This window comes from Neolamprologus multifasciatus, chromosome 16 (genome assembly GCF_963576455.1).
Source record: "Neolamprologus multifasciatus chromosome 16, fNeoMul1.2, whole genome shotgun sequence".
NCBI lineage: Eukaryota > Metazoa > Chordata > Actinopteri > Cichliformes > Cichlidae > Neolamprologus > Neolamprologus multifasciatus.
The window spans coordinates 17,589,905-17,613,113 of NC_140454.1; the positions used below are offsets into that span (position 1 = coordinate 17,589,905).

Consider the following 23,209-nt stretch of genomic DNA (forward strand, 5'->3'; position numbering starts at 1 on the left):
TGTCATCTTTACAGATAGCTGATCAGCTTCCCTGGATTTCGCTGAACATCCCGCTTTGTTTTGCTTGAAAATGGAAACGCTGGAGTCTGAGTTGACCTGCCCAATCTGTCTGGAGCTTTTTGAGGACCCACTGCTGTTACCCTGCGCTCACAGTCTTTGTTTCAATTGCGCCCACCGAATCCTGGTCTCCCACTGCACCCCCAGCGAGCCAATTCAGTCCATCAGCGCCTTTCAGTGCCCCACCTGTCGCTATGTCATCACCCTCAACCAGAGGGGCTTAGAGGGACTCAAACGCAACGTCACTCTGCAGAATATCATCGACCGCTACCAGAAAGCCTCTTTAAGTGGACCCAACTCTCCTAACGAGACTCGGCGTGAGCGAGCCGTCCCTGACAGCACAGCCATGACGTCCCCCTGCAACCGGGTCCAGTGTCAGTTCTGCGAGCAGGACCCTCCACAGGATGCCGTGAAGACTTGCGTCACCTGTGAGGTGTCATACTGCGAGGAGTGTCTCAAGGCCACTCATCCAAACAAAAAGCCTTTCACGGGCCACCGTCTAATCGAGCCCTTGCTGGACTCACATCTACGAGGGCTTATGTGTCTGGAGCACGAGGACGAGAAGGTCAACATGTACTGTGTGACTGATGAGCAGCTGATCTGCGCATTGTGTAAGCTAGTTGGCCGACACCGAGACCACCAAGTAGCAGCCCTCAGTGACCGATATGACAAACTCAAGGTAAGAAATAATTTTAGAGAAGCTCTGGGATTTAGGACACAGTGAGAACAGATTTTCCACTAATGTTACCAGCACATAATTGAGAGACGGTTTCTGAATTTTTCAAAAACCTCTTTCAGCTTCTCAGCATGACAGGTTGGCAAGCTGATAATGAAAATATTGAATTTCCACATTATGATAAACTTAAGGGGCTTTTTGCACAGCTCGATTTTGGCAACGCACAAACACACAGAGATAAATTAAGAGTATTGATTACAGGCATGTGAAACTAAATCTCATCGATTTATTTTTTAAGTCGTTTATCTGAAACAGACAGTCAATAAGAAAGTACTCCATGATGGATTTGCTACTTGAAAAAATACAGATGATTTACAAGAATAAGAGCAATAATACTTCGCAGTTCTAGTAAGAGAGATAGAGGGGTGTTTTGGTGAAGCAAGTTTAGAGTTGAGTTTTTCTGTAGCGAATTAGCAAACACTACAAAAGTTCCTTTATACGGCATTGTGAAATAAATAATTGTACGAAATGACCTCCTCTCTAAATTACGCTTAGCAATAATGTGTTTACTTTGAAGCTGTTTTCCACTTGGCCAGTCAGAGACTGATTTCACACTTTTAGGTAGTACTGCTCATTGTCAGTAGATGGGCCGACATGAATAAGACATAAGATGCTGTTTGCTGGAGTATAAAAGGGCGGTTTGGCTTTTCTTCACAAATAAGCTTCTATCATAAAAAAACTAGCTTAGGTAGGTGTATAAAGTAACTCGCAAACTCAACAGGATGATTTTATCGTCCACTATAAGCCAGTTGTTCCATGGAACTTTAACACAAAAAAGAAAGTTACCATACTCAAGGGAACATCAAACATTTACTGTTTTAATTTGGGAAAGCCTTAAACTCGGCTGCAAAAAGCTTTTCAGTTCAGTTAAAGTTCACCTTAAAGTTTGTCTGCATGGCATAGGCTGCATGACAAAAAAAAGAGCACCCTTATTCTTTTCACAAAACACTCCCTTAATGCATGACTCACAAAAGGATAGTTTTATGTATCACACGCAGCACTGAAACCCTTTTTTGTCCCCATTCCTTTCTTTCACAATGCTTGGTCACAGTGGAAGTGGGATATAAACAATCTTTTTGCAACATATTGGGAAGATAGGACCAGCCTTAACCTCTCTCCTTTGTTTGATCGTGCTGTCATTGTGCAGAAATCTCCCGGCCGCTTTCTCTGTGTGGGGCGTGATCATTCGTTCCAGGAGGCAGAGCAGGTGATCAGCATCATTTCTTTAATTACACATTCGGGGCAGATTTACTGCGTAGATCTACCTGGACCTGAATGTAACTTTTGAAGGGATCGATTACCAAATCAAGACCAGTGAAATGAAAGTGAAACGCTAGTTGCAGCTGGTCTGCATAACATGAAGTAATGAGGCGTGGCAATATGGCCTGGATGGTTATTAATGCTAGAGTTAAAGCACTCAGCATTGTGAGCCTGGTGTGTTTTAATTATTTCACAAAGTAGTTAATGTGTGCTGTGACATTGTTACTTCCCTTTTAATGAGAATAAAATCCTGCAGATGTTTGCAGACATTTGGATTGTGGGTGAATTAAGGCGAACCGAATCATTTTCATCCTCTTGCAGACTTTTATAAGCAAAGGTCTATTTTCTCTCTTGAAATACATTAACCAATTACCTTTTTCAGGATCCTATTGCCGTATCTCATATTTTACTATTTCATGTGTTTACTCTTTTTTTTTTTTTTTCCTCGATGCACATGCACTGTTAGTTGCATTGTTAGCCCAAGTGAAAGAGGAAACGACAATTTTCAACAAAGAGAGAAATAGTTTTTTTCTCATGGCATAGGACAGGACCCAGGTGGCATGCAGCTGAGCTTGTTGATAGTTGTTGGCTTTTTTCAAGCACATGTTTACAGCCACAGTGCCTCACATTTCTCGCAAATTCCCAGACAAAGGGATACTGTGACTTGTAAAGGCACACATGTGTGTCTTTGTATGCGTGTCTGTGTTTCAGCCTCATTTATGTGACATGATTCCAGTTAAATAATTATAAATCTTATATATCCATCCATTTTCTTATATCGCTGCATTCCTATTAAAGTCATAGGAAAGGCAGAAGCATTAAGGAAAACCCCTTTTTTTTGCCAGATAATCACAGAGCTTATATGTAAACATACGAAACAGTCATGCAGACGCTGTAAAGCTTGAGCTGATCAAACCAGCTAGATTAAAACCGTGGGAAGAAGCCCATGTAAACACGCGGAAAACAAGAGAAGGAAATGAAATTAAGACCCAGGACTACTCTATAACGAGGTGACGGTGGGATACTCAACCACAGCGGTGAAATATTTATTTTCAGTGATAGTAGGAAATGGATAAGTTCGATTTTCTTCATTTCAGTGTTATGACCTTGTGTGAGCCTAATTAAAAAGAGATTGCACTCATGTATTCCGCAGGTATTAGTTTCACCTCTTGACTTTGACATACGCCTCGCATGTTCTCGTGATATAAATTTCCAAACATTGTCATCAGAGAACTTATACTAGAACAGCTTGGTCGCACACAGTATGTGGGTACTTTTAAAGTTCTATAAAAATCAAAACAACTGATATTTAATGTGGTATTTTTTGTGAGGAAAAAAAATCCGCATCATTACAATCAGTGTTGGAAAAGCTCTTTTTGAAAGGTTATAGAATAAAGATTACTAGTTAACCTGTTCAAACATAAATATCACTGTATTAATTACTAACTTACTACATTTGATGTCTTCAGTAAAACTAGTTCAAGTCCATTGCATTTTGATTTAGAAAGCACTTTCACAGCTGGTGAAGAAGCTTTATTCTGTTTAGTGTCAAAGCCCGTTTCTCATTTTAGAAGGAAACCATTGTTGAATTTTTAGCAATATCCAGCACTGAGAGGCATTCTTGTTCACCAGCGTGGTCACTCACTTTGGTGTGGTTGGCTGGTCGCAGGCATAGCAGACTCGGTTGCTTGGAGCAGTACGCATTGATTTGACATTTGGCAGAGAAGAGGTGGTTTAAAACTAAAACAAGAACAATCAAAAACAGCATTCAAGATTTCACATTGCCACATGAATGGAGCCTGTTAAGATGTAGAGGCAGCTGACCTGCTTTTTCTGGAAATATTCCAAGGCAGGACTAAAGTGAACAATGAAAAGCATAAAATGCATTCTACTTACAAGCTCATATAAAAGTAATTAATAAATGTAAATATAAGTTGATAACTTATTACAATTGCATTATTGTTGATTCATTTACTTAAATACAGCACAGATTATACACATGTATGTACACACCAGAGTTACCACACACACTATGGTACAAATACAGTTACGGTGTTCTCCAGCAAAGTAATGCAAAACACGGCCTGTGTTGCTCACAGGATGAAGAGTCGCACAGTGAATAAAATTTCTAATGTTGACACAGGATAAAAGTCTGAGTCCTGACGTTGACCTTTCAGTACTCTAAGAGGAAGGAAGAGAGGCCAGCCAATGAAAAGGTGTGGAACCAGAAGCTTTCCCATACAAAAGGAAGCCACTATTCTTTCCTCTCATCAGATTTAAATGATTTTAGGAAAGAGACCTCCATTCGACAGAGCTGTCTAAACATGTGAAGAATACTCACGCTGCAAGAGAAGTTATTTTAGCTTAACTGAAAATGCCTGTACAGCAAAAATTTTTACTGAGGTGATTTTACTTTGTGGTTTTTAACGGTCATACATTTGGCTGTATTCACCATCAGCTGAATATCTTATGTTTCGTACACCACTTAGGAGGTTTCAAAGCCGCCGTACCTGGACCTGCAACGGATCATCTGAAATGGCTTTCATCACATTTTCTTTTCCATATAAATAAATTATCTTTGTAAGAGCAGTAAAACAGAGGCTCTGCTATTTTAGTACAGTGACTCACACACCTTATGAAATCACAATGTGAGACTGAACCAACATGACAGAGCCTCTCCTACCATCTATTTGCTTTAAATCTTTGCAGGCTTCTCGTGCTTGTTTGGTCTCATCTCAAAGTATTTGTGGGTTCTTTTTTTTTCCTTTTGAATAAAGGGATGTTAGTCAGAGTTATATTTTTGTGATTAGTGTTTATGGTTCTCTACAATAATTTCTTTTAAATCAATGTTTTAGGAACCAGGTGCTATAGTTCCAAACAGTGAAATTCAAAGGCAGTTTGTAACTCTTTGACTGTAAAATTTCAGATGCATTCACATGTATTGCTGAAGACTTAATAATAGATTCAAATACGTTGTTCTGCTTGTATTTGATTTAGCTGAAAATGTAGGTTTCTAACAGAACCCCAAAATTCAGTTTTTTGTTTTTTTTTTATTTTATTTTAATGTGTGGTGTCAGTTTTTTTTAAATGACGCTAGTATAGAAGTACTTTTAACTGCTTTTTATTCCTAATGGGCAGCAAGACACAGTTAGGCTGCATGAAGTATATGAGGAAAATAACTTATTACTTGATTTATGACCTCAGTAAACATTTCCCAGATGATGCATTATGCAAATGTACTGTTTATAAGATTGGGGAAAACTGCAGTCAGCTGAGACTGAAGAAGTCACTTGGATGAGTGACAAAATGTTTCTCCTAGAAAACACCACGTCCAGATGAACAGAATCAACTTTGGGAGATTTATTTTCCTGGATGATTGAGAATGCATCAAGACATTTCCCAGATGAGTTTATGGTTTTGAAGCACTAATTTCCAGTCATATCCATTACAGCATCATGGTAAATTTGTAAATTATGGTCCAATTTGCAATAAAATAGAGATCATGAACACACTGTAATTGACAAGTGGCTACAGCATGGGTGTGCAGTATCCTCAGTTTGCAGTCTAAATCTGTCAGCCAAATTTGAAGTTACAACCTTCTCTACCCATTTGCTTTTGGTTTTGCAAGACCACAGTTTTGTTTGAATTGAAATCATTTTAATATAATCATGCATTAATCTTTTACTTCCTGTGAATAATGCTTATAGTATTAGACGTTCTGTAATGTCACAGGACACCATCATCATGCTGCCCGATTATAGTAAGAGCTTAAGTTTGAAACATCACCCTTTGATCTGACTTGGTGATTAGCACACCCTGGGTTCAGTTGTCCAAATTACTGGCAGATGCTCTGCTTAGCTTCATGGCCTCAGTGGGCAGTATGATGGGATCTTTGGCACAAAGCTAGGACTTGGAGGGGGGGGGCTCACACTGATCAGAGCCCAAATCTGGCCACTCATATCCAGAGGCAGCCTTGTGTGTCCTCTCACGTGCTCATTACACTTGATATGGTCCTTATGTTCCTATTCACCTAACTCTCTTCCAGGATTTATTCAGCTGTTTACAGTTTGATTGGGGAGGCAGTGTATAATGAAATGTTCCCTTTCAATTTTGTTTTGCAGCAAGCCTTGGATGCCAACCTCAGCAATCTAATCAAGAGGACCAGTGAGTTGGAAAGTCTGATGGGCAAACTTATCCAAACCTGCCAACATGTGGAGGTGAGGTTATTTGTCTGTTCCTTTCAGGTTGGGGGTTTTAGCTTTCCCGGCAATCCGTGGGCAACAACTCATTAAATTATTAACACTGTGATGAATTACTGTATCCGAATGTGGAATTGTATCACGTCAACAAGACTGAGCGCTCATTACTCACAAGCTCAACAATTATTGTTAAATGACTGTAAATTTGGTATTTTAACAGCATGTGTAAGCTAAATATGAATTTATTTATGTCTAGATATAAATAAATAAATATGTATAAAGTAAATAGCATGTGATTCATTGAAAAGCCTTTCAAATAAAGGATTAAGATACTGCATTATGTCAGTTATCTCAAAATGACTGTATGTTACCTGTACCCCTGTTTTGTCTAGGTAAATGCATCGCGACAAGAAAACAAGCTGCAGGAAGAGTGTGACCTGCTGATTAATATCATACAGCAGCGAAGACAAATCATAGCTACCAAGATAAAGGAGGGCAAGGTACTGTTTATCACACTTTGTATCTCGATAGCTTTTGTTTGTTTGTTTATCACCTTGTCCATGTTGATAACCTTGCTTCTTCACCCGAGGTTGCTGTTCTTATTAGAATACAGCAATAACAAATCACAGATGATGGGTAAAAAAAAGACTCTTCACACATCTACTGCTCAAAGGGAGAGTATGTAACGCACGAAGGACGCATCAGTGATGTAATGCAACGTCTACAAAGGAAGATAAAAAAAAACTATATGAAGAGTTAAACATATATGTATTGTCTAATACAAATCAGCAGTAGGAAAAGTATTGTAATTGAAAAAGCACTGTACAGGAGTTTAATATTAAAAACACTATGATTTACTGTATTAATGATGTCCCAGGGATCTTCCAGGAATGGTGATACTATCTTCCAGGGAACTGATTGGCCAGTAGGCAATGATTTCATGCCTGCTGATCTCTAATCTTCAATATAACCTGCTCCAGAGGCAAAAATGTGAACTGCCTTTATCATAAAGCAAACCCATGGTAACCCTGAAGTTACCTGGATAAGCCAAAATCAGGCTTTCACAGTGTAGGCCTCTGATTTGACTAGAAGATTATGGTGGCCAGTGTTAGCTAATGTGGGCAGACACATGCTGCTTTGTAATCTGTACTGATGTTAGTTCTCTAAATGTGTCATTTGGCTCCACCTTGGCACACGTTACACTACATAAAAGCAGGTCTTGATACATAGTTTAATTTCCAGGCAGCATAAACTTTTGTATAGTTCTAATAATTCATGGAGGAAGGATGACATTTTTTCCGGTTTCTGGTGACCATGATGGTTCTCAGAAGTGTTTTCTTTGTTAGTAGCATGGGACTTTTCCTGGCAAGAGGAACCGTGGACATCAATAAAACAAACCAAACAAAAAAAAAAAAGTGAACATTAGTTAAACATTAGCTATGCAAGCAACAATTTTTTACAGTCTAAAAAATTTGCAATGCATGGAGAAATGAGCAGTCTGTGAAGTGTTTGGCTTATTGAAACTCACACTGTGTTGCAATGTAGAGAAAAAATAAAGAAAACTCTGAAACAGGATTATGGGAAAGTGAAAGAAAAAGAACACAGAAAGCGTGGATGGTGCTGTAGCCACCACTGGTCAGCTATTAAGTCCCTTCAGAGTTCCTATTAGCCATGTAAATGCAAACAGAAGGCAGGCCTTGAAAATGTGTTGTTCTCAGCGGGTAGCTTCTCTCACCCGCCCCCCCAGCAATCACCACTGGCTTTTCAAAAGCAGCTTTTATCAAAAATATACAAATAGTAAAAAGTAGCAGACATTACCGTGATGTCTACTGTTTGCTGCTTCACATCTTATTGAGTATTCAGTCAAGCTGCCTAACAGTGGGGCTATTTTAGCAACTGACTGAGAAGAATCTTCAGGGAAAGAACAAAAAACATATGTGGCAAACAGACACATGCTTCAAGAACTAAAATGGAATTGCTTGCTATCCTGTAAATGTGAACAATTATAGGGCAACAAGCAAATATATTTTTGCCACTGTTTAGGTAGATTTAGGCACAAAAACAATTTACTTGGCTATGTTAATGTAACCAACTTTAAGGTATAAAGGTGAATTACAGCGCAATAATTACTTGGGCTCGTAATAAGACCCTGGCCAGAATCAGAAGACACCAAATTCGTATGGAGCCAAAGTATTGAGCAGCAATAATGACCTGGACACAATGTTAACTTTTGAGTAGCCACTCTTGTATTGTTACAAGGTATAACAGATATTTGTCCAATTTGTACAGATAAAGTAAAAAAATAAAATAAAATAAAATAAATAGTGTGCACACTCAAACAAAATAAAAGTACTCGTTGGGGCCCTTTAAGAATTTAGAGTTAAGCTGGCGATGGCCAACTTCAAAGGTCCTTGTGAGTGTAATTGGAATGTATGAGTGTGTGGTGTGTATCTTCTTTTGGGGTAGATCGTCCTCAAAGTGGTTGGCTCGCCATCTATCACAACCGGAATATCGTCCTGGTCCTTGGACTTTTCTGTCCTCTCCAAAAAACCTGACCTATAATCCAGGTCATAAAATGTACATTCTAATCAGTCTGTTTCAGATGCACTGTTTTTAAGGTTAAAATGTAAAATCAAAATATTGCATCAACCTCATATTCATTGCATCAACATCTTAAATCTTATCAAATCTCACAGTTCTGTTGTACAACATTCAATTTTCAAGTATATCAAATATGAGAACTAAACATCTAAGTTGCTCAAATATGTCTCTATTCATGTAAACATTAATTAAACAATACTTATGGTAAGTAACCATTGACATTCAAAATACAATACACCATAACAAATTCAGAACTATGTGCAAATAAGCAACAAAATATACATGTGAGTTCAGTTCAGAGGTATTAAAGCAGTGTGCTTAATTTCTCCACACTATAGGCCTATTCGTGAGAGAGAAATGCACTAAAAATTACCCTCTAGGTCACTTTAAACTCACAGTGAACTGACAAAAACTAGCTTTAGAGCAGCTAAGAACATGTTGCTCACCGTTGCTCTGTTTCACAAAAGCCCAACACACACTGGTGTCGGAATTGCAGCAGCTCTCCGGATGAAAGGTGAGTGGTTAGCCTGTGAGACACCGAGCTAGCATTAGCGTGATCACGACGGTAAGTCTCTACAACTTTTTTTCCTTCGGAATAACACTTGTCTTACCGACGTTGCTTCTCTCCTTCATCCAGCCACTCGACTCCGGATTTCTAGCAGGTAAGTATGCTGGCTTCCTTTCCTCTCAATTCTGAGTTTTTCCCTCGCTTTTGTCCGTGGATTTCTCGATTTGAGTAGCAGATGCCTCCACTCCTCTTGCTGAGATGAGAAAAAACCCGGGAACTCCATGCACCTTCACCTCACTTCCTGGCTGACAGGGTCAATGCGGCCTGGGTAGGCTTTGATTGGTTGCTGAGCTAGTTGCCCTCACGTGGGGTGAACTGAGAGGTGCATTCAATGGTCATAGGAAATATGACACTTTGTTGGTGTGAACAGTTAAAATAAAGAGAATAAATACTCTTTCTTCTCTATCATTGGTGTAAATGTTGTTTTTTTCATCTGGGCTACACCCTCCCCTCCTGAACTCATGCACGTCCCTGTGCATGGTAGACAGTTAAATGATGATTATTTGACGGGTCAAGGAAGAGGGCGGAACAGGCTCTTCACCATCACTGATGACATCTGCCCAAGCTGAAGACAGTCCTTGCAAGAATGATTTTGCTGCAGTGATCAGAGGATTGCCTAGTTCCGTATAGTCAAGCCGTCGTGGCGGACGACGGTTTCTCTCAGATCTCCTTACAGAATCATTTGTATCTGCGTTTTCCCTTGTATCCACTGGGACTGTCTCCTCCATTCTCTCCTCAGGATTCGCACCTCTGGTGCCAGCCTCCTGAAATGGAAGTTGCCTTTCTTGGACATCTGGGTCATCAACGGGTGAGTCATTTTCAGTTAAGGTTGTTTCATCCACTTGTTCGGTCGGTGTGACTCCATTGGTAGATAAGTACTCAGTATTATCTGTAGTACTGTTAGGCATATCAGGTATGTTGCCAAAATCAGATTGGCTGTCAGCATCAGGTGGGTTGTCAATATCAGGAACATTTACAGGACTCTCACTCACTGTGTGGACAGGGGGACTCAACCAAACAGGAATAAGCAGATCATCTTCTTCGTCTGAGGGGTTCTCTTCCTCTAGCGCTGGATTTGCACGGGTTCTTGGCCTGCGTGACACTGGCTTCTGTACATGCTCACTGCTTTCCTCCACAGGTAGGTAGCCACATGGTAGCAACAGATCCCGGTGTAGTGTTCTTAGGGGACCATCTTTGTTTTCAGGCTTAACCGTATATACTGGGAGGTTGCCTGCCCTTCTCACTACTACATGCACAGTGTGTTCCCACTTGTCTGAAATCTTATGTTTCCCCCGGATACGGACATTCCTGACCAATACCCGATCTCCAGCTTCCAAGTCTGAGGCAGTTACATATCTGTCAAACCTCATTTTGTTCTTGTGAGCTATTTTTGCAGCCTTGTCCATAGCTAACTTGTAGCTTTCTTTGAGACGTGACTTGAGTTTTTGCACATATTCAGAGTGAGATGAGTGTTGTTCCTCTTGTACTGGTAAGTTGAATGCAAGGTCAACTGGCAACCGAGGATGGCGTCCGAACATCAGTTCGTACGGGGTGAAACCAGTCACTTCATTCCTGGTGCAGTTATAAGCGTGGACCAGGGGTCTTACATGGTCACGCCAACAGGACTTATCTTGATCACGGAGAGTGCCTAACATGTCAAGCAAGGTACGATTAAATCGTTCCACAGGATTGCCCCTAGGATGGTATGGGGTTGTCCTCACCTTGTGGATACCAGCCACCTGACAGAGTTCCTTGATTGTGCGGGACTCGAAATCGGGACCCTGGTCACTATGCAATTTTTCTGGGATGCCATAGTGTACCATAAAGTTCTCCCACAGACACTTTGCCACTGTGCGGGCCTTTTGGTTAGGTGTTGGGATAGCAACTGCAAACTTAGTGAAGTGGTCCGTGATCACTAATATATCCTTGGTTCCACTCTTGTCAGCTTCCAGGGACAAGAAGTCCATGCACAAGAGTTCAAGAGGTCGTGTCGTATTAATGTTGACCAAGGGGGCCGCTCTTTCAGGCCGTGCCTTCCTCCGCACGCACCTGCCACACGTCTTCACCTTCCTTTCCACGTCCAAAGCCATCCTTGGCCAATAAAATCTTGTCCTCACAAGGTCCAGTGTACGATCGACTCCCATGTGACCCATATGGTCATGCAGGCTGGTGAGGACTGTGTTGCGAAGCTCAGCTGGAAGTACAAGCTGGTAGGTTGTCTGGGACCCCTCTTGGCGTCGCCGGTACAAGACATTGTTGCGGAGCTCAAGACGGTTAAGCTCTCGGAGGAGCAGTGGAAGTTCAGGGAGCTGTGTACGCACGGTTGGAGGTGGTGTGTCCCCATATTCGATCTGGGAAATAACATGCTTTATACACTGATCGGCTCTTTGCTCGTCTGCCAGCTCTGCCTCTGTTAGATGGGGAATGGTTGGCAGACCTCCAAACTGTTCCTCTTGCCCATAGCTATCAGGTACAGCACTAGGAGACATAGCAAGCACCTCCACCAAGGCAACACAATCTGCATCTGCCTCTCTTTCATCGTCAGGACTGACGCTGTAGGTGAACTGCCTCTCACAGATTGCTTTCACCACAGACTGATTTACGGCATTGATGTTGTCTGGATCACAAAGGTGATCTTGAGTGAACTGTTGAATGCGTTCAATCTCCTTTTGTGATTTCAGATCGTCCGTTAGCCCTCCGTGTGGTCTGCGCGATAATCCATCCGCATCTCCATTCTGCTTCCCTGGACGATAGAGGAGTTTGAAAGAGAATGTGGACAGTGCTGCTAGCCACCTATAGCTAGTTGCGTCAAGCTTTGCTGAAGTCAGAATGTAAGTCAGCGGATTACTATCCGTTACAACGGTGAACTGGTTGCCGTAGAGATAGTCGCTGAACTTTTCTGTAACTGACCACTTGAGCGCCAGAAACTCCAACTTGTGCGCTGGATAGCGATTTTCACTCCGTGACAGCCCTCTACTTGCATAGCCTATGACTCTAAGTTGTCCCTCTTGCTCCTGATACAATACAGCACCGAGCCCGGTGGTACTGGCATCGGTGTGCAGTATATAGGGTTTCTGGGGGTCAGCAAAGGCAAGTACAGGGGCAGTGGTGAGACTTTGGATGACTGACTCAAAGGCTTGCTGGCAAGCTGGTGTCCAGCGACCTCCAAAAGGGTCTTTTGGGTCATGGTACTGATGTGCATTTTGTCTTGTGTTTACTTTTGATTTCTTGTGGCTAGGTGGGTACCCTGAAGTTAAGTTGTGGAGAGGTTTCACAATGCTGGAATACCCCTTAACGAACCTTCTATAGTACCCAGCAAAACCAAGAAACGACTTTAACTCTCGCAGAGTCTGTGGGACAGGCCATGTTTTAAGAGCCGAAATCTTCTCAGGGTCAGTCTGAACACCATTTCTGGAGACCACATGTCCCAGATAACGGACTGAAGTCTGGAAGAAGACGCATTTCTCTGGTGACAGCTTTAACCCAAACTCTTTTAGACGAGTGAGCACTTTCATGAGTCTTTCTTCGTGTTCCTCAAGGGTTCGGGAGAATACTATCACGTCATCAAGAAAGACCAATGCATCCTTCAAATGCATATTCCCCATGCACCGTTCCATTAACCTCTGGAACGTGCTGGGGGCGTTCGTTACACCCTGAGGCATTCTGTTGAACTCCCAAAAGCCGAGAGGGCACACGAAGGCCGTCTTCGGTTTGTCTGCTTCTTCGACCTCGATCTGGTAGTACCCTGATTTTAGATCAAGAACAGAGAACCACTGTGAACCATTGAGGGCTGAGAACGTGTCCTCTAGCTTCGGAAGGCTGTACGCATCTTTTATAGTCTGGAGGTTTAGACGCCTATAATCAATGCACAACCGGACTTGGCCATTCTTTTTCCGGACCACCACTATGGGTGACGCACATGGGGACTCTGACTCTCTAATAACTCCTGCATCAAGGAGTTCCTGAATGTGCTTCCGGACAGCCTCAATGTCCCGTGGGTGGATTGGCCAGGCACGTAGTTTGAAAGGCGTGTCATCTGAAAGTTTTATATGATGTCGCACCTGGTCCGTCCGGCCAAAATCCAGGTCATGCTGTGCAAACACCTCAGGCATGCCACTGAGCTGCTGAGTGATGCGCTGTTTCCATTCCAGTGGAACTGGGGAGTCACCAAAATTGAAAGTTATGGTGGGCTCTTGGAAAGACGGAGTCTCTGGAGTTCTCTGGGGTGGTTCTGACTGTTTGGTCTTGTTGTGTTCCTTTAATAGGATGGTCTGATAAGCACTAACTTCTGCAATAGTACACTTGGCAGGGATGACAATGTCGTGGTCAGACTCGTTGCTTATAACAACTGGCAACTTGTGGGGCCGCCGCTGGGGAAAGTCAACCAGACCGGCTTTAAGTAGCAGGCCACCGGGCAAGGGGGACGATGACGGGTACTCAATGACAACTGATTTTTCATCCTGAAGGCCCTTGCCAAGGGCGACTCCCTCCACCACTACAGTTGAACCAGCTGGAATGACTTGAGGCATCTTGCCTAGTAGCTTCACTACTCCCTGATGGTTGTCACTTGTCTGCTTCCGTCTCAACTCAATGATTTTGAAAACTACTTTGTAGCCATGTGGGAGGGGTTGACGATCGGCTAAGTCAGTCTTTGAGTAGATGTCGAACAGTACATCTAGGGTGTTTGTGCCTATAAGCATGAGGGATTGTGAAGTGTCAGGGACGATTAAAGCAAGTGTGTTTACATCTACTGGAACACCTATAAAGTCCTTTGGAAAAGTTATGGTCATTTCTATATAGCCAAAGTAAGGCACTAGCTGTCCATTAGCACCTTCCACTTCTAAGAGGTCATGTAGTGGCTTGAGCTTTTGCTCCGAAAGGTGCTGCTGGTAGAATGACTCAGGAACAGTGGTAACTTGGGAGCCTGAGTCAAGAAGACAGTTGACTTCTTCACCTCTCACAGTCACTTGAGCTGTACTTCTGGCACCAATCAACTGTTTAGGGAGTTGGAAAGATTGTTTCTGCTCTGAATGGTTTAAGCCAGAACATGTTCGTGCTTTGACAATCTTTGCTGGGGTACTTACGTTGTTAACCTCAGCTGTGATTTTGTCGCCATTGTTTACGTCTGAGGGACGTTGTTGACTCTCCTCAGCTCCTGTTTGTCCCACAACAGGAACTGTTAGTCGTTTAAAGGTGAAACTGTACAATCTCGCGCTTCCCACTGGCGTTGTTTCTCCTCCAACTGCTTCTTTTTTTCTGCTACTAGGTTGGGGTTAGCAGGGTCAACACAGCATGGAGCGATATGTCCATCTTCACCGCAGTTGAAACAATACCAGGGCTTGGGTCTGCCTGTTTGCCTCTTTGAAGTCTGTCTTTGCATACGTCCATCTACATCATGTGGCTTTGACATCTTACTCTGCGGCTTCCCTGCAGATCCCTTACTGTTTGCAAACTTTGTCTTTTTCTGTGACATGAATGTAGTTAGTTGACTTTGCAGACTCGCCACCTGCTTTCGCAGATCCTCAATAGCAGCAACGCCACTCTCATGTTTCTCCTCTGGTTCACAAACATGTGCACCCTGGAACTGTAACTGAGTTCTCTGCTTTGTGGTGCCAATGTGTTTTCTCATACGACTAGTTTTTGCTTGCTGTCGATCTTCCTCAGAGCGAATCATTAACAACAGGTCTGAGAATTGGGGTGGGCTGCTCTTCTTTTGTTCAAGTTGCAGGGCGCTGAGTAGGTCGTTGTCCCAACATCCCCTGCAGAACTGTTTAAGTAGGTGTTTGTCCACTTCTTCACATGCAACTCCCCCCCTCTTCGTGGCTCTGTTTAATGCTAGCTGTAGCCGGTGAAGGTAAGTGGATGATTTCTCACCTGGATCTTGAAGGGTGTTCAGGAATTGAGCGAAAAGCTCCTCCCCATCTTCTACAGTGCCAAAGGCAGAATCTAGAAGCTGCAAATAAGTTGCAGGTGGTGACTCGGGCCGTAAACTCTTAACTATATCAGCTGCTGGTGGGAGCAGGCTCTCATGGATCTTTCTGGATATTTGCAGGGGGGACATGCTGGGATCATTTTGGAGCAGTTCAATTTGTGTGCGCCATGTGTCATAATCAGTTTCGTTGTTAGGTCTGGGAACCTTACCGGAGAAGGAACGGAGTCTCACCTGAGACTGGATGTGTGGGAACACATCTTGCCTTCGTACGATATGCTCTACCACGACCTTCTGAATGTCAGGTGGGTTCAAGTCACTTACTGAAAGGGACGCTGCTCTCCTTCCATTAGTGAGAGGAACATGATCGGTGGCACCAATATCACTTGGTGTAACATCTGAATGTGAGGTGTGACACTGTCGCTCTTTAGGAGCGGGTGGAGATACAACAGTGGTCTCGACATACGTGGGAGAAGGTTCTTCAGAGGTAGGTCGCATGGCTTCAACATCCTCCCCAATCTGACACATCATCTCCTTCAGCACCTCACTGTAGTCTTTGCCACTCAGCTTGGCTAGTTCCTTGAGTTCAGCCAAGTAGGTCTTTGTAACATTACTCCCAACCTTGGTAGTGTACATGCTACTGAGTGTTTTAATTTCATAGACAACGCTGGGATCAACTTGTGCTGTGTACGTGTATGGCAAACGAGGTTCTAAACCTTCTAAGGCTGAACTGCTAGAGTATTCAACGATCAGGTTTTGGTAGAAGTCGGACAGTGAATCATCAACAAAAAGGACTCTTGCGATTTTACCATACTGTTTCAAAAAGTCAATGACGTGTTCATCTTTCTCAGATACCTGTGTTATCCCAGCGACAACAACCGCATTAGGTATTTTGACACCAGACTTTTGTATGAAATCCATGCTGGTCATTGCCTCAATATTGATGCTCAAATCAAATGGCTCCTGGCTGGCTCGCCACTTCTGTAACCAACTTTAAGGTATAAAGGTGAATTACAGCGCAATAATTACTTGGGCTCGTAATAAGACCCTGGCCAGAATCAGAAGACACCAAATTCGTATGGAGCCAAAGTATTGAGCAGCAATAATGACCTGGACACAATGTTAACTTTTGAGTAGCCACTCTTGTATTGTTACAAGGTATAACAGATATTTGTCCAATTTGTACAGATAAAGTAAAAAAATAAAATAAAATAAAATAAATAGTGTGCACACTCAAACAAAATAAAAGTACTCGTTGGGGCCCTTTAAGAATTTAGAGTTAAGCTGGCGATGGCCAACTTCAAAGGTCCTTGTGAGTGTAATTGGAATGTATGAGTGTGTGGTGTGTATCTTCTTTTGGGGTAGATCGTCCTCAAAGTGGTTGGCTCGCCATCTATCACAACCGGAATATCGTCCTGGTCCTTGGACTTTTCTGTCCTCTCCAAAAAACCTGACCTATAATCCAGGTCATAAAATGTACATTCTAATCAGTCTGTTTCAGATGCACTGTTTTTAAGGTTAAAATGTAAAATCAAAATATTGCATCAACCTCATATTCATTGCATCAACATCTTAAATCTTATCAAATCTCACAGTTCTGTTGTACAACATTCAATTTTCAAGTATATCAAATATGAGAACTAAACATCTAAGTTGCTCAAATATGTCTCTATTCATGTAAACATTAATTAAACAATACTTATGGTAAGTAACCATTGACATTCAAAATACAATACACCATAACAAATTCAGAACTATGTGCAAATAAGCAACAAAATATACATGTGAGTTCAGTTCAGAGGTATTAAAGCAGTGTGCTTAATTTCTCCACACTATAGGCCTATTCGTGAGAGAGAAATGCACTAAAAATTACCCTCTAGGTCACTTTAAACTCACAGTGAACTGACAAAAACTAGCTTTAGAGCAGCTAAGAACATGTTGCTCACCGTTGCTCTGTTTCACAAAAGCCCAACACACACTGGTGTCGGAATTGCAGCAGCTCTCCGGATGAAAGGTGAGTGGTTAGCCTGTGAGACACCGAGCTAGCATTAGCGTGATCACGACGGTAAGTCTCTACAACTTTTTTTCCTTCGGAATAACACTTGTCTTACCGACGTTGCTTCTCTCCTTCATCCAGCCACTCGACTCCGGATTTCTAGCAGGTAAGTATGCTGGCTTCCTTTCCTCTCAATTCTGAGTTTTTCCCTCGCTTTTGTCCGTGGATTTCTCGATTTGAGTAGCAGATGCCTCCACTCCTCTTGCTGAGATGAGAAAAAACCCGGGAACTCCATGCACCTTCACCTCACTTCCTGGCTGACAGGGTCAATGCGGCCTGGGTAGGCTTTGATTGGTTGCTGAGCTAGTTGCCCTCACGTGGGGTGAACTGAGAGGTGCATTCAATGGTCATAGGAAATATGACACTTTGTTGGTGTGAACAGTTAAAATAAAGAGAATAAATACTCTTTCTTCTCTATCATTGGTGTAAATGTTGTTTTTTTCATCTGGGCTACATTAAGGTTATAGAATACAATATAGAATAGTTAAAAGAAAAGCTGACTTTGGATTCTAAGGAGAAATCAAATTGCAGTTCTCTTCTGCAGTGTGGACCTGTGTTTCAACATATTGATGGCCACTTATACTGACGAGAGTTTATTGCTTTGTTTTGTCCTCAGTATCAGGAGCGGGTGTCCATAATTTTAATATGGATGTGTTATGGCTCTTGAATGGTTTCCCTTCCTTTTCCCCTGTCCGCCTTAGAGAAGCGGGAGCATGCTGTGCCATGTTCAGTGTCAGACTAAGATCAGCCTTGCTTCCTGTGGTGGTCCACTCTGGAGGGGGCCTCTTTCCTTCCACACCTCGTGGCTCATGACACAGGTTGTGAGGTTGCTTTCAGCCATTAAGCCATTGAACCACAGAGGGGGGTTAGAAGGGTCTGGTTTCTATGACAATACTGTGTAGGATGTCTCATGAATACCCCTCTTATGCAAGTAGTGCTTTTAAAACAGGTTGTAGGACAGACTCTTGTGACTATGACACTACTGAAAAATCAGAGTTTTTTTTTTCTCCCCAGCAGGATTTCCTTATTGGCAAAGTGAAACCCAATTTTACATTGGATAAGTTGCCGTCTCATAGGTCATGCATCGGTTGGTAGTTTACTAAGCTATTCATCTGTCTGCATATCCTATTTTCTGCCCAGTCTGTGAGGCTGAGGAAGCTAGCCCAGCAGATAGCCGGCTGCAAGCAGTGCATTGAGAGGTCCTCCTCGCTCATCACCCAGGCTGACCAAACCCTCAAGGAGACAGACCACGCTCGCTTTCTTCAGACAGCTAAAAGTATCTGTGAGAGGTGAGACACCAGCAAAAGGCAGACACGGGAACAAACAATAGAAACTGCATGTAAAACTGTCGCCACATATTAATGTTAATATTTTCTTTGTACCAGAGTGTCTATGGCAACAGCATCCTCCCAAATCCTGTTACCAGAAATTAACCTGAATGACACATTTGATACTTTTGCTTTGGACTTCACAAGGGAGAAGAAAATGCTAGAAAGCTTAGATTACCTCACAGGTGAGTCGGGCCACGCATGTTAAGCACAGAACATTTAATTGTTTGAAATGAATCCTCCATGTAAATTACTATAATCTTTATGCTTGTTTAGTACCGCCTGATCAGTTTCCCCAAAACTTTCTTTTTCATACGATTTGCCGGCTTCCTTTATTGAAAGATGCACTTAAAATGAACCACAGCTTATCCGTGAATTATGGATTTATAAAATTACAGGCTTCGGCAAGCATAACAGCGGTGAGTTCATATTTAAACTATGTGATTGTGAAGGAGTGGCAGAAAACTAAAAAGCTCATTTAATTTACAGCAATAGTTTTTTTGCTGCTGAATGAAACAGGTTTGATTGTTTATGCACTGCTCCTGTTGTGCACTGTGAATTTAACTCAGCATGGGGGCTGTAGCTGTAATAGCTGGAGGAACTCCAATATAGATTAATTACACTTGTCAGAATAAAGGACACATGCAGACACTCGCACAAACACACACGCGCATACACACAAAGGGCTGGTGCTGTTTATCCATCACTGGTCTCTGTTTGTTATTTTGATGTTGTGTGCAGAATGAAATCAACTCCACTTTCATTATTTTCTCTGGGCAACATTTACCTTTTGTTTTGTGTTTGCAGCGCCAAATCCACCAGTAATCCGCGAGGAACTCTGTACAGCTTCATATGACACGATCACGGTTCACTGGACATCAGATGATGAATTCTCTGTTGTATCATACGAGCTACAGTATGCCATCTTCACCAGCCAATCTAATGTTGTCAGTAAGTCCATATGTCGTTTTCTAAAGGAACCACGGTCAAATGTTTGGGGTGGAAAACACGATAGTGGTGGGATTTGAAAAGGATTTCTGAGAAAGATTTTCAAATAGTTCGAGGGGGTATGCTACAATATCCAAACATAATATTGTGTTTTAGCTGCAGGAGTGGAGAGCGTTGTCCTGGCTCTCGTGGGTAATGAGATGTTTCCAAAATGCACTGTAATTTTTGCTGCATCTCAGAGGGGAAAGGAAAATAACAGTCAGACTGGATTTACATCCAGATGCACATCGTAAGCTGGATATTATCTCGGGGTTGAAATAAAGAGCAGACTGCTCGAACTGATCGCCCTAATTAGCCACAACATGCTCGATCAAGCATTTATTCTCATCTGCCTCAGCACTCGAGCACCCTTGAGCAGCAGTGCAACTATACTTGATGAATTAAAATTAGCAGCCTTAGATTGAAAGAGTTCATGTTGTTGTGTTGTCTCACTCCTTAGTTTAAACTTAGTAATAATTCTCATGGTGAATTGCTTTGTGCTTTGTCTATAGGTTTGTGTAAATCTGCTGATAGCTGGATGATAGTACCAAACATCAAGCAAAATCATTACACGGTGCACGGACTCCAGTGTGGCACCAAGTACATTTTCATAGTGAAAGCAATAAACCAGGCTGGAACCCGCAGCAGTGAACCAGGGAAGCTCAAGACAAACAGTACGTCAGCAGCTGTTCAGAAATGTTTGTGTTACTAAATAATTATTAATACTTGACAATTGTAATTAATACTCTTTTTAAATTGTAAGGTCAGCCATTCAAACTGGAACCAAAGTCTGCTCACCGGAAGCTGAGGGTGTCCCATGACAACCTGACAGTAGAGAGGGATGAGACATCGTCCAAGAAGAGCCATAGTCAGGACCGCTTCTCCAGCCACAGCAGCTATGGTGTCACTGGAAATGTCTACATCGACAGTGGCCGCCATTACTGGGAGGCTCTGATTGGGGGAAGCACATGGTAAAAACATTTAAGTTCGTAGCATGGCTCACAGGTAGTTCAGTGACAGACTTCTGGATGGCTGGACTCAAGACTAAACAAAGATAGGCTCGCTAGGTAGTGGATAGATTTCCATAAAATTTGCTAAATATTTCCATACATTGCTACAGTTAGAATGTCTGCTCTCATTTCTGCTTAAGTCTGTAGATGTATTGTTTTTATGTAAGCGTGAATGATGTTTCAGATTTAAAATGTTACCACTAAACCTGTATTTATGAAATGTAATGATTTCCTCTCATTGGTTACGCAGGTTTGCAGTAGGAATTGCGTACAAGTCAGCGCCGAAACACGAGTGGGTCGGCAAAAACTCAGCCTCCTGGGTAATGTCTCGCTGCAACAACTCATGGGTGGTGCGTCATAACAGTAAAGAGATTCCCATCGAGCCCTCGCCCCACCTGCGGCGTCTCGGGGTGTTGTTGGACTATGATTCTGGATCTCTGTCTTTTTATGACGCTGTTGGTTCTCAGCACTTGTATACGTTTGACATTGACTTTGCTCAGCCAGTCTGCCCTGTGTTCAATGTTTGGAACAGATGCCTAACAATCCTGAGTGGACTGCCTATCCCCGATCACTTAGAGGGAACAGACTACAACAACTGATAAACCTGCCCCGTCTTTCCTGGATTTTCTTTTTTGTATCCAGAACTATACTTGATAGTGTGCACCTTTGAAAAAAAGAAAAAAGGATACAGTGACATTGGTGTAGATTTCCAAAACTAATCTGAGCTATTTAATAAATGTTTTCTTTGCTTTGCACATTTATGTACATTACTCTTTTGGTTGGTGACAATTCCAAATTCACTAGCTGGCTCCACATTTTTTTACATTCATATTGCACACTTTTTTATTAATATACTTTTAAGGAAAATGGCGAATTTTAATGACATCTATTAAGGGGGCTCATATGTTTGTGGAAGGTTGATTTATAGGCCATTGGAAATTTTGTGTTTTTGAACTTTTTTTAAGTCGTAGCACTTTGATAAAGTTGTCACTATAATATAAATGATTACTTGTCAATGTTTCTAAGGAAAAAAAACATGTAAATGCAGGATCTAAGAATAATAGTTAAGAACGGTTTCACTTTTTTAATTCTAATAAAAAATCAGTCAATTCAGGGGTTTTTATGTATTTATTTCTGAAAATGTTCTAGTAAAGTTTAGCATCTCGGGAATATTCATCTCCTCATTATAGCAGTTTTAAAATGGATCTTCATCATAATTATGCCCTTTTAAGTTTCTCTGACAAGATCTAATAAAAGTGACTTCACATGATTATTTGCGTGACTATCCTCCTTGTGTTATGAATAATGCAAAATTTCTATTGAAATTTTGAAGAAAAGAACAATTAATGTTTTAAAAATCTGTGCATTGACTTTTCTGTCTCTTTCTGACAGATTGATAACCCCCCCCACACACACACACACACACACACACACACACATACATATATGTATATAAACGCACCATTCTTTACAATTTTGTAAAATGTGTGCCTCCTATAATATATCTGCTTTTCTACCTCATTTAATCATCAGTGACAGTACATTGTAACTTAACACAATGCACCATCATTTATTTTTGAGTTTTATTTTAATATTGGAATACTTTTATTATGAAAAGATAACACAGCCATCATAAAGAAAAGTGTCAACGTTGCTTTGCAGGACTGACTTTGACCTGCATTGAGCCATAACACAATTTTTGACAAGATTTGCTCTGACATTTCGTTTTGTATTGGAGTAGCGTGGCTTGAATTCTGCAGCGTCTCCTTTCAACAAAGTAGACAAGAGCAAAAAAAAAGAAAAAAGAAGAAGATCTGAACTCTCTGTGACCTCCCCATGAGACACCCTGCAGACAAAGCCATAATAAGTGAGCACTACCTCCTCCATGTCACCAGAGCTGGATTTTGTGATGTGTTCATCTTTGAGTGGGAAGAAATACTTGAAGCTATTTGCGAAGAGGATCTAGTCAACCACAAGTATACTAAATGCTACACATTGCCAGTTGTCACTTTACCTCCTCAATTAAAAAAATAAATCGTTAAATTAAAATTAATTATTGAAATTTGTCAGTAGATTTGTCAGCTGTAAAATAAACAGTGGTATTATAGTTCCTTCCTGTTAACTAGTAAGATTTAACTTAAGGACAGTTTTTTCTACTGATTAAAAAAAAAATAGTAAAACATGCTAAGCTTATATACACCAACTTTAGTAAAGAAACACTGTAGCATGAAAAACACAAGTAGACACATTATTGTTTTTTGCACTTTTACTTCTGCATGAATAAATGGACGCAGACATAGAAGAGTTAACGGAGTGAAAATATCCCCGAGCCTGAATTTTTGTCTATTAAAAATGTTTCCCAGGGCTCCACCTGCTGGATTTATTTATTTATTTATTTTTTCTGTGATAGATTAACGTGTTGCTGGGTGCCATTTTTTGTCCCACCCACAAATTCCATCTGCCACGTTGATCTGTTTG

General features: G+C 41.6%; 2 protein-coding genes across 8 annotated transcripts in view; one reads left to right on the forward strand and one right to left on the reverse strand.

The window, feature by feature from the left end:
• mid1 (midline 1) overlaps positions 1 to 22,004 on the forward strand; it is a 37,096-nt gene extending 15,092 nt beyond the window's left edge. For 6 of the 7 annotated variants that reach the window (XM_085136618.1, XM_085136617.1, XM_085136613.1 and 3 more), the window contains 10 exons: positions 15 to 736; positions 1,941 to 2,000; positions 6,175 to 6,270; positions 6,645 to 6,752; positions 18,547 to 18,695; positions 18,792 to 18,919; positions 19,542 to 19,685; positions 20,234 to 20,395; positions 20,485 to 20,692; positions 20,982 to 22,004. In XM_085136618.1, the coding sequence (XP_084992744.1) occupies positions 71 to 736; positions 1,941 to 2,000; positions 6,175 to 6,270; positions 6,645 to 6,752; positions 18,547 to 18,695; positions 18,792 to 18,919; positions 19,542 to 19,685; positions 20,234 to 20,395; positions 20,485 to 20,692; positions 20,982 to 21,330 (2,070 nt within the window). In that variant the 5' untranslated portion in view covers positions 15 to 70 and the 3' untranslated portion in view covers positions 21,331 to 22,004. The remainder of the gene's footprint in view (positions 1 to 14; positions 737 to 1,940; positions 2,001 to 6,174; positions 6,271 to 6,644; positions 6,753 to 18,546; positions 18,696 to 18,791; positions 18,920 to 19,541; positions 19,686 to 20,233; positions 20,396 to 20,484; positions 20,693 to 20,981) is intronic. The other variant, XM_085136619.1, reaches the window with a different exon arrangement.
• On the reverse strand, positions 14,598 to 17,765 carry LOC146500619 (paraneoplastic antigen Ma3 homolog). The gene is made up of 3 exons (XM_085136621.1): positions 17,462 to 17,765; positions 17,297 to 17,377; positions 14,598 to 16,805 (listed from the first exon to the last, which is right to left on the reverse strand). The coding sequence occupies exon 3, from the start codon at positions 16,278 to 16,280 to the stop codon at positions 14,601 to 14,603; it is 1,680 nt and encodes a 559-aa protein (XP_084992747.1). The 5' UTR covers positions 16,281 to 16,805; positions 17,297 to 17,377; positions 17,462 to 17,765; the 3' UTR covers positions 14,598 to 14,600.
• Positions 22,005 to 23,209: the final 1,205 nt, after the last annotated feature.